Source organism: Colobus angolensis, unplaced genomic scaffold (assembly GCF_000951035.1).
Source record: "Colobus angolensis palliatus isolate OR3802 unplaced genomic scaffold, Cang.pa_1.0 Scaffold196, whole genome shotgun sequence".
Classification (NCBI taxonomy): Eukaryota; Metazoa; Chordata; class Mammalia; order Primates; family Cercopithecidae; genus Colobus; species Colobus angolensis.
This window is the reverse complement of record NW_012115110.1, coordinates 4032016-4043482: the sequence shown is the minus strand read 5'-3', so window position 1 is coordinate 4043482 and position 11467 is coordinate 4032016. Positions and strand designations below refer to the sequence as shown.

At 45.5% G+C, this 11467-nt stretch overlaps 1 protein-coding gene across 1 annotated transcript in view; it reads right to left on the bottom strand.

Moving 5' to 3' along the window:
* The window catches only part of SRD5A1 (steroid-5-alpha-reductase, alpha polypeptide 1 (3-oxo-5 alpha-steroid delta 4-dehydrogenase alpha 1)), a 37632-nt gene extending 26171 nt beyond the window's left edge, over positions 1–11461 (bottom strand). Inside the window, exon 1 of the mRNA XM_011940961.1 lies at positions 11193–11461. Within this exon, the coding sequence (XP_011796351.1) occupies positions 11193–11452 (260 nt within the window). The 5' untranslated portion in view covers positions 11453–11461. The remainder of the gene's footprint in view (positions 1–11192) is intronic.
* Between the last annotated feature and the right edge of the window lie 6 nt (positions 11462–11467).

The following is an 11467-nucleotide window of genomic DNA, read 5'->3' as shown; positions in this document are numbered from 1 at the left end:
GCTGGGATTATGGGCATGAACCACTGCTCCTGGCAACCTCCGCCCCCTGGGTTCAAGCAATTTCCCTGCCTCAGCCTCCCGAGTAGCTGGGATTACAGGCATGCATTACCACACCCGGCTAATTTTGTATTTTTAGTAGAGACAGGGTTTCTCCATGTGTGTCAGGCTGGTCTCGAACTCCCGACCTCAGGTGATCCACCCGCCTCTACCTCCCAAAATGCTGGGATTACAGGCCTGAGCCACCGCGCCCAGCTCAAATTAGACTTAAAATGGGTGAATTTTATTATTTGTGAATTATACCTTAATAGAGCAGGAAAAAGTTTAAAGCTTGTTATTTGTTTCCATTCTGACCATCTGCGCCAGGGTAAAATCATAATTAGTCATTAGTTACGGTTATGAACATCAACAGTAATGACGTGATAATAGTAGTGTAATGCTGGCTGTGCATTCTCAAGCCACTCTCTCCCCAGCACTCCTACTCAACTCCTGGGGAAGACATTCACATAAGTCAAAAGCAGCCTCCAAGGTTCTCATCTCATTCAGGCCAGGATCCCTAGGAAGACTTCATACTGATTTACAGCAAAGTACGTGTTGGCCAGTAAGTGTGCATTCAGAAGTTGTGTCGTCAGTGAGGTGGGTATTCTCCTGGAAGCTGTAGTGTTGCCAAGCAATGAATAAGAATAAGGAATCCCAGCAATTTCTCTCTGCGTCTTGGAATCATGATTTAGATCCGGGCAGACAATGGGTACCGTGGGCTGGCATTTGGGATGCAGGCACACTGCAAGTGCTTGCATACCAACATTTTCTGTAGAACAAGCAGAATTTGGTTTTGATGGAGATAAGTGTGTGCTTCTTGGACTGTCATAGGCTCCCTTAAAAATAGGAGGCAATCTTGACTTGTGATCAGACATCCTTCTTGCCTCTGCCCATTTGTCAACCAGAACAGGAGGCCTTGTGTTAGACCCGGATGGACAGAATTAATGGCAGAAGACAGAGTGGCTCTCACTCTACCCCTCAGTGTACCAAGTGGAGAAGCACCCAGAGCTGGCAGCCCACTTCTGAAGTCAGCTTAGGAGATTCTCAATGTGGCAAAGAGCAGAAAGGACACCGGTATGAGAAAGTTGAGAGAAAACTTCCCTGACAATTTTGGCCTCAAGATATTTCCCAGTAGGCAAACTGCAGGACAGAGCTGAGAAAGTGTTCGAATTCTAAGTCTGAAGAAATACAGAAAAAAAGAGCAAGACATAAAAATTGTGGGGAATATAAGGCCTGGATTTGGTTTAGAAAAAAGTCCGTTGAAATAGACAGGATTCAGTTCATAAGAGGTCGGGCCTCTGGACCTGAAAAAATTCCATCCTAAATTCAATAATGGATAACAGGAAGGCAAGGTGAAAAAGAGGAAGAGAAAATATTAGCAAGCTTGAAATGCACAGAACTGAAAATGGTCTAAGACACTTCTGCATTGGATGTCACCCATTTAAACAATGGACAAATGCAGTGTGAGAGAAGCAACGCCCAGGAAACATTCTGCGTATGTGGTGGACGTTCCCTCCGGGAACCTTGTGGGTTGAATACTGACCTGAAAAACGTCAGCTAGCAATGACACTAGAACTGTGTCAAAAGAATATAATAGAGGATAATATTACCAGACTCTGCACTCACCAGCCTATTCCCAACTCACAGAAAAGCACTGGTCAGAGAAATTAGAACATTTAAGACAGGGAGGTCGAGGCAGCAGAATTTCTTCACAAAACAAAGGAAAATGAGGCTGCAACCAAAGTAGGCTATCGGGCGGCTCATGGGTTAGTGAAGGAAGGAAAGCTGCCCATCGATGGTGAGTTAATCAACACAGCAGCCAAAGAGGCGTGTCCAGAGAATACACACTTGTTTCTCACAATTAGCCTTTCGGGGAGAACACTTGCTATAGGAGTTAAGGACACTGGGAGCAACCTCGACAGTCAATTTAAACAAGGCAAGACCAGGTGCCATGGCTCATGCCTGTAATCCTTTGGGAGGCCGAGGCAGGCAGACTGCTTGAGTCCAGGAATTCGTGACTAGCCTGGGCAACATGACGAAACCCCCTCTCTGCAAAAAATATGAAAATTAGCTGCGTGTGGTGGGACATGCCTGTAGTCGACACTACTCGGGAGGCTGAGGTGGGAGGATCATCTGAGCCTGGGAGGTGGAGGCTGCAGTGAGCTGAGGATCATGCCACTGCACTCCAGCTTGGGTGACAGAGTGAGATCTTGTCTCAAAATAATAATTAAAAAAAAAAAAAAAGCAAGGCAGATGGTGAGCATTCTTTGTTGGTTCTGGGTGAGTCTATGGATGTTACTGACATGGCTCAGTTGTTTATTTGAGGAGTTCACATCAAGGCTGAAGTGAATGAAGGATTAGGCTCTTTAGATAGTCTGTGTAGAACTACCGGTGAGAATATTTTCAAAGATGTTGAGAAAACACAGATTCAGTAGAATCCAAAGTGGAATCTGCTAAGCCGTTACAATTGATGGTGATAAAAATGTATGGGACAAAAAAACAAATAAATTACAAACTTACAAAGCTTGTAAAAATGTAAGGTGTTTCATGTGATTCTTTGTATCAGCAGGTCTTTTGCAGAAAATCTATTGTGTGTGATTGAGCCCATAGTGTCAACAATGAATGACAATCCCTCTCATGGACTCAACCATCATCCGTTCTCTAACTTTTTGTCACAAATAAGCTGACTATGCTGATTTGTCCCACGTAAATACACCAGTTTGATGGCTTAATAAAGTTTTACCGCATTATTTTGAGCTCAGAGCTGAGACTGAAAATTTTCTGAACAAGAACTGCCCTCACCACCATTACTGAGTTCTGAAGGGCTTTGGAAAGTAGCTTTTACTGAAGACTTGATAATAAATTCAACCTACAGCTGCAAGGCAAAACAGCACTTGTGCAAAACTCATACTGTGTTAAAGTCATTTTGATGACAACTGACATTGCTCCAATCACAAGTCATACCAAACTGCGTTCTGTACTTTCCATGCTATTAAAATTAAAAGAAGTGAGATCTCCATGCTCACACACATTTGCAGAGAATATAAATTCTAAGTTTAAATACAGTGTGTTCGTGAACCTGGATTTCCATATTTCAAAATCCATTCAGCTGTGCAGTGGAAGAGTTGCCATCTAATCTTCCACAGGAAGAGATGAATCTGCAATGTAATACGATAAGGAAAGGCAAAGATCAAGAGAAGAATCTAACGGGATTCCGTGAGTGCCTTCCAAGAGATGACTGTGCTCAGTTAAAATCATATACCTGTGGACTGATGTCGATGCTTCCATTTACAGAGATAAAATACGTACAGTCTCATTACAAATCAACACTACGAGAAGAACATTTACAATAGATGTTGATAATAGGAAACACTAACTTTGAATCCTAGTAAGTGAAATGTTATCCCTTACCAAAAGAATTCTATTCTTCTCATTAGACATATATTACAAAAAAATGCACTAAGATAATATATTTTGAATTTACCACTGAAACTTTTTGTGAAAATTTGTTTTCTCTCATCATAAATACCTACCCAGTATCTTGGCCCACAAAGCCTAAGATATGTACTACCTGGCTCTTTCCAGAAAAGCCTGCTGACAATTAGTCTGAACTAGCACAAGTGTTATATTTTGGAGACATCAACTTGACTTCCTCAGAAACTGCTCTTGCTCAGGGCACTGGTGCTACATGGCTGGAGCTGCTGCGATCTAGGTTTGGCTGTGCTCTGGAAGTGTATCTGCATTTTTGAATGACTTCTGCTCTAGCACATGCCCTGGATAAGACATTCACAAAGAACCTCAGGATAAGATTTGTCCCTCTTTTTTGTCTCATGTGAATGTCTCAGAACTGCAAGGACTGGAAACCAAGCCTTACAAAGATCGACACCAGTCTTTTCTGGTGTTCTCTGATCCCCGCCCTGGAAGGGGACACCAGTAACCCTGATGATGCCTAGGCCTGTCATAAAACCGCTGAAGTCAACAAAGCGGTGGACAGGGGAGGGGAGGGGAATGCTGCCTCTGCCTCCAACCGCTAGGAGAAGGTGAGATCTTCCTCCCGACTTCCCTCTCTCTAGAGAGCTCTGACTTGGACCTAGGCACTCCGCTCCGAGGAAGCGCTCTGCCCCTCTCAGCACCTCCTGGAAGGCTTTTCTCATTTCGGGCCATTCTCTTTAGCTTTACTCAGTTTCCTTCCTTGGAAATCCATTGTTGTCGGCAAAGATTTTCCTTTGACCGTGGCCAATTTGGAACTCGCATGGGGTAGGGATGGGAAGAAGGTGTCCGGGCATGGCTTTTACCTGAGTCTTTGTCTAGACTCTAGAGGGACAACAGCACTTCGGAGAGTGCAGTGGACTCCAAGCATAAATGACAGGGTCCTACTTAGGGCCATGGGGCCAATTTCAGATAGCAAGGAAGGTGGGCGCACCTGCCTGGATATAAATTACTCATGGAACTCACAGCACATCAGTCTGCAGCCCAGACTACCCCAGTTAGGACAGGCGTGGGCACTCACAGCCCCTTCTCCTACACCGTCCCACTCGCACACAAAGTCAGCATTCCACAGAGGAACAATGGGAAACAACTATCCCCTCTCTTTGAGAAAATAAAGGATTGAACAAGGTGACAATCCCTTAGGATGGAAACCATATTTAAGAGAAACTATGAAGCACTTGGATTAAAAAGAACGTTAAGTAATGTGTTATAAATCTCTTTTCTGTTCTGATTACAAGCTAACGAATACAAAACAGTCAGGTCTGGGAAGCTACATAGAGACTCTGTTTGCTGATTCATCAGAATAAATGTAACATTAAATCTGACACTTCATTCTTCATCATGTTAGTTTTCCTATTTTATCTTATCTCTTTCCATGTAAAGAACAAGACTTTGGCCTGGTGTGGTGGTAATGCCACCACTTTGAGAAGCCAAGGCAAGAGGACTGTTTGAGCTCAGAGGTTCGAGACCAGCCCAGGCAACACTGGGAGACCTCATCTCAATTTTTTTAAAAAAAGAATGACACTTGCTTTTCATCAAGTTGTTTTTATAACCCATGAAAACTGCAAACCTTGGTGTCTGTGAGGCCACCAGGAATGGGAGACATGTTTGATGATGGAGCTGAACTGAGAGCATTAATGAGCCAGAATTTCTTTGGTGCTTCAATGACCAGGACGATTTGCAGTTGCCTTTTGGTTGAGTTTACAAGCTTAGATATAATATAAAAGTGCATCTTATAGTTCCTTACAGAAGTGTTTCTATAATTCCTAATCCTATACTAAATGCCCCCTTTTTTTTTACACTGCAAACCTGTGACTATTATCCCTATTTTATGGATCAGAACATGGAAGCTCGCAGGAATATGGTGACGTGGCCAGAGAGCATCACAGTGGCAGGGCTGGCCGGCAATGTCCCCTTCCCAGGTGCTCGAGCCACCACACCACGAGGACCCGTTGAGACGTGGAAATGTCTGGCTCGAGCATATGAAATTGTCGCTATCAGTCATTGTCACTAAGTGTTTCTATTAAGTCAAAAGAAATACCAACTGCCAAAAGTAGGTTACAAGATGTTGTATGCGTTTGTATGTTTGTATTTCCACTGCTTAGAAAAAAACTTACTAAAAACAATGAAAGATATGGGAAAAAGATAATACCACAATATTGTCAGCTTTATCTCTAAGATGAAATTATAGGCACCTTTTCTTTCTTTCCTTGAATTATTTTCTAAGTTTTCTACAACAAGCATGTATTTCACCTGTAAGTTTGTTCACATACAATATTGACAAATGTCTTAAGTCCTGGCACCTAACATTCAGGACAGACGGAATGAGAGACATGGAGAAATTCAGTTTCCTGGGCTAAATTCAATTTCCTAAAAAGGCTCAGTGAGAATCAGGCGAAATTAATAAACAAGCAAACACAGATTATCCATCTAAGGAAAAAGAAAGTACCCTATAAGCACCCAAGAAGAAAAATAGATTATCGAGAAGAACAAAATCATTGGGGCTGCTTCCCTGTCCATTCTTACTCTCCGCGAGGTCTGTGGGGTGGCATCCACATAAGGGCACTGAGAACTCCGAACTTCTCAAACGTGTACTCCTAAGCAGCACTCGAGTGATTTCTCCAGCTATTCAAACCAGCAGAATTACCCATACAGTATAAACCCAAGTAACTGGTAAATAAGTGTTCCCACTCATCTGCTCGACGTGATCTGCTCCAAAGGGGAAAGACTCAAAATATAATACAGTATGCATTCCAGGGATGAAAACGCAAACTTGGAATGACTAGTCTTTCAAACGTTTAAAGTAAGATTCTTGGGTTTTGTCATCTTGGAAGCAAGTTCTATGCCTATTTAATTCACACAGTGAACTAAAAAAGTATGTCTTGAAATATCTTCCCAACAAACTGGGAATAATAATCCCTTGGTTGACTTGTAACAAATAGGCATTTATTCAGCAAATGATTAGACTCTCAAAGCAACTGGACGTCATCTTTCAGGACAGCCTGTAATGTTGTACCCCCAAGTTTGGGAACAATGAAATAGAGAATTTGGTTATATGGGAGTAATTTAGGCCATGGTGGATTTAATCATTTTTAAATGTTTAAAACTGAGAGTGGTTAATTTTAATAATTGACTTTATTGCTTTTTTCCCTCAACAACTTGAGACCATTGAAATCTATAGCACTTCTTAGATTTGGGTCTGTTCCTTTCACCCAGCATTTCCTTCTGTAAAAGACTTTTGAAATGATGGCCAAATTGCACAGCTGCCAACAAAGCATGCTTAAAATAAGCACTTGGCCGTCATTATTTCACTTTTCATCATTCTACACTTTCGAATAGAAGTTTTTCTTTTCTCAGATTATTCCAATCCATGAGACAAGCGCCAAGGATTCAGTATGCCCTTATTAAAATAAATTAATTAGAAGCCATTAGGCTGAGATGGTGTCTTGTGTCTTACATAAGCACATGGAAACCTAACAGTGGAAGGAAACTTAAACCAATCAGAAACTGCCAAGTGACTTCTAATGAGAGATTGTGCCAATCAGAAACCACCCACTAATCTCCGGGACATTCCACTCTGACCAATCAAATGCTTCCTTTGTCTTGCCTGTGCAAACACATCTTACAAAATTGCTTTCCTACAGGTCTTCTAGGTGGAGCTTACACTGCTTGTGGTTTGGTGCTGATTCATGAATTGGTCTGCTCCAAAATAATGCTACAACTTTTTTTTTTTTTTTAAATGAGTTTCGCTCTTGTTGCCCAGGCTGGACTGCACCTCCACCTCCAGATTCAAGTGATTCTCCTGCCTCAGCCTGCCAAGTAGCTGGGATTACAGGCATGTGCCATGACATCCAGCTAAATTTTGTATTTTTAGTAGAGACAGCGTTTCGGCACGTTGGTCAGGCTAGTCTGGAACTCCTGACCTCGTGTGATCCACCTGCCTCAGCCTCCCAAAGTGCTGGGATTACAGGCATGAGCCACTGTGCCCAGCCTAAAAAACTACAATTTTAATGCACCTGATTTTATCTTTTAACATACTTCACCCTCAAAGTTCCCTGCTGTGTTTTAACATTACCCACGACACATTTAAAAGTGAAGCTGGGCTAGACTCCCCATGAGAGCCCATTAATAGAATTACATGCGAGAAACAAGGAATAAAAGTAGGTGCAATTTTTTTGAGGCACTATCGTCAGAGATAAAGACAGAAGCAAAGTCCCACAAGGTCATGGACCTGGCTGAGTACAGACCTGGGGCAGATGTCAGAAAGAGGAGACCTCAGGGCACCTGACTGTCTGCACTGTGGGCACCACTTGGCCACCAGTCCTAACAGAGGCAGTCACTGAGGGCTCCCGTGGCAAGCAGCACCTCCTGCTCAGGCTCCTCGGAGTTATTTGTCAAACGAATGTGCAACGAAGAGACAATCCCCTAACTCACTGCTGATAGTGGCGAAGGAAAGTCCATGAGCAAAGCAGTCTGGGTTCAGGGAACACTGAACAAACCTGCCTGGGTGGAGAGAAAGAGCCTGAGGTCAGGCAGCAGTCTGCAAAGCCACCCAGCAACTCCAACACAGTTCAGAGCTAATGCCCTTGACTCCAGGAGACTTTTGCTGTGTCTAGCAAAGCAGGATTTACAAACGAGGGTAAAGAAAGACCAGTGGGGAAGAGCGAAAAAGCCCAGCAAGAACCTACGCAGGCGATAAGGACCTGGGTTACAGCACCAGCCCAGGGAAACAAAATAGAGGGCTAGGGAACAGGGTAGATGCAGCGGGGCGTCACCGTAACCACGGAGCAGAGGGCAAAGGTGACAGGAGTAAGCACAGGCTTCAGAAGGCCCTAGGGAGGCCTGCCAGGAGGCTGGGGAAGGCACCTGCCTCCAGGGGCTGCCACCGTGCCAGACGCCACTCCACGTGCTGCATGACTAAGGCCCCAGTGAGACACTGCTGCCCCTGCTCCCAAGAACCCAAGCGCCCTGGGATCAGAAGGAGGCCTCAGCACAGATAGGATGCAGGCAATCTTTGTCGCCACCGCGAGCCCTAAAGATGTTCCTGAAAATGTCCTTTGCCCTCCTGGGGGAACTGGTCAGGACCACAGCTCATCCTGCGTCACGGCTATCCCCCCACCCCAGCCCTGTCCCCTTCCAGGCAGCCTGTCCTTCCCTCCCTGGTGTTTGTGTCCAAAAGACCCCACAGATTCTCCACAACCTGTCTTTTACTCCTCAACTAAAAGGGAATGTCTTGTCACTATATCCCCAGCACAACACCAGGTCTAGAAATCCTCACTGGCATATAGGTCCTCAGTGTTTGCTGAATAAATACATGAAAGCGCACTATTCCCTTTATACTTTCCTGCACTTTTCCTCCCTCCTGAGCTGACTGTCCTGTACTCATTGTTCCTGGAACTGTCAGTTGCTCTGGCAAGAGCTGTAGCTCTGCTGCTGCCTTCAGGCCTCATGGCCTGTGGAAAGTCCCCGGACTGGGCTCTGGTCCTTGCCACTCCCAAAAGAGGCTCTAGCTCCCCAGGGTAGGGCCCAACCTCACTCCTGTGAAACCTCACAGCTCAGCACTGGGCCTGTGAGCACACCTGTCAGGTTTTGTAAGGTGCTACTGGCTCTGCCTGGCCAGTGCCTCCTCAGGCTCACCTTTCTCCTGCCTCTAAGAGTCATCCTTGTACCCACAGCCTCCTCTCACTGGGTCTGGTGTTCTCTGCAGGGCCCTGTGCAAATAAGGGGCTCCAGGACGCTTCCAGGGGCTGCTGGGATGGTTTGTGTTCAGTGCTAAATGCTGTTTCCACTCTGGTTCTCTTCCAAGTGCTCATGACTTAGATCAAATGACTGTTTAATAAATTAGTTGCTTGGGTAGAATGGAAAATGTTTATCTCTTCTATTTGGAAAACGTAAATGTCCCCAAACCACATAGGCTACGTACACAATAACATGTACAACCCCACCCCCCCCCAAAAAATAGCCTAGCAGTTTAAAAAAACTATACCTGACCCAGCCAATCCTCTTGGAGCAGCTTTTAAACTATTAGTATAGGAAGTGGGTTTTCGTCCTAGCAGCTTCTCATCCAACAGCCTCAGGGAAGACAGCAGCATGCTGTGTCTCCATGTTTTACTCTGTATGAATGAGCTGTTCAAGTTCTATCATTCAAGGTGACCCTGGCCGTTTGGGAGGTTGCATTCATTTTTTTGCTTGAGTGAATGTAGGTACAATTAAACATGATGTCTCCAGTTAAAAAGCTTCCATTTGGAATGTCAGGCAAAACTTTGTAAAGTGCTCCATTTTTCATTTTCAATGCCACAGTTTTGCTGGCACATGAGGCTGGCAGCAGTGTACATGAATGACACACAGAGTACATGTCTGGATGTGCATTCATACATGTGTAGCAATGGTTGATCCTATTCCAAAAAAAAAATTCTTCGCTGGAATGCATGACACCAGGAAAAGAACAGAGGCTTATAAAGACACACTGAGTTCTTCCTGTCTCGGTGGGAAGTGGGTGTTTTAAGGTGGGACCCCAAATCAGAAAGGTTGGGTAAACGGCCCATAGTCACATGGCCAGTGAGTTCAACTTCCTTGGGTGCAGAGACATCCTTTTTAACGGTGAAGCTTTCCAGAGCCTGAATGAAAACATTTAAAATTTGATTTTGAACTTTTGACCTGCCGTTTGTTTTAGCTGTGTAAAAGCCAAAAGGTAAGACCTGGAGAGAACCCCAACTTACTACAAGACTTGAAGATTTCAGACACAGCCAGTTTTCAAATATTCAAAAAACAAAAAAACAAAAAAAACACCTTGAAAGATTTAGAAGTCATCTTTAAGACTTGATTTGTTTAAGGTTTAAGGTAGTTGCCTAGAAAGCCACCCCCACAATCCTGGGGTCCCTCGCATAAGGTGGAGATGAAAGTGTGAAAGTGATCAAGCCTATATAGAGAAACTACTAGGCAATTTTAGCATACCAGGTTTCCAGTTGCAGCTGACCACTTGGCTGGGAGAAAACAGCTCCACCATCACCAAAGATACCAAAGGGGGAAGCGGCTTAGAAACCAGTGGCCCTCAAGACTGAAGACCATCAGCATTAGACTCTAGGTCACCCACCCAACCCCCCGCCCCCGCAGTCGTGATCTAAGGGAACAAAATCTAGTCTTCATTTTAATTTTATATTTTTACTTTTTAATTATTTATTTTTATTTATTTAATTTTGAGACAGAGGCTCGCTCTGTCACTCAGGCTGGAGGGCAGTGGCGAGATCTCGGTTCACTGTAACCTCCGCCTCCAGGGGGTTCAAGCTCTTCTCCCATCTCAGCCTCCGGAGTAACTGGGATTACAGACAGGCGCCACCGCGCCCGGCTAAGGAAACCAAACCTAGGACCAACGAGTGGCTCTTTCCAGATCAGTTTCATCATGATTTTTTCCATCACTCGCTTCTAGTCCTTTGCTTCCCGCCCTTTCTAGACGAATCCCTTCTGGTTTCCAAACTCCCGGGGCCGGGGGACTCGGAGAGGGGACCCCAGGGGCGGCAGGGGAAGGGGACCCGTGCAGATGCGGGACGCCCCGGGGCTTTGGCAGGGAGAGGTATCTGGGTTGGGGAGGCTTCGGGGAGAGGGCACCGAGCAGTGAGGGGAGGGTCGGAGAGGAAGCCGGGCCGGGGGTCGGGGGCCGGGGACGTTACCGATGCCCGTAGTGGACGAGGAACATGGCCAGGAGGATGCAGTTGGGCGCGCTGCGGAGGCGCGGGGCGGACTCGCTGGCATACTGGTAGAGCGGCAGAGCCAGCGAGGGCAGCTCCTGCACCACCCAGGCGGCCCGCGCCGGCACTCGGACCCTAAAGCTGGGCGGCGTGTGGCGGCCGTACGCCAAGTTCGTCTCACGATTCCGCGCTAAGACCGCGCAGCCCACGGCGCACTGCAGGTAGGCGAGCGCGGCCAGCATGCGCTCCTCGGCCAG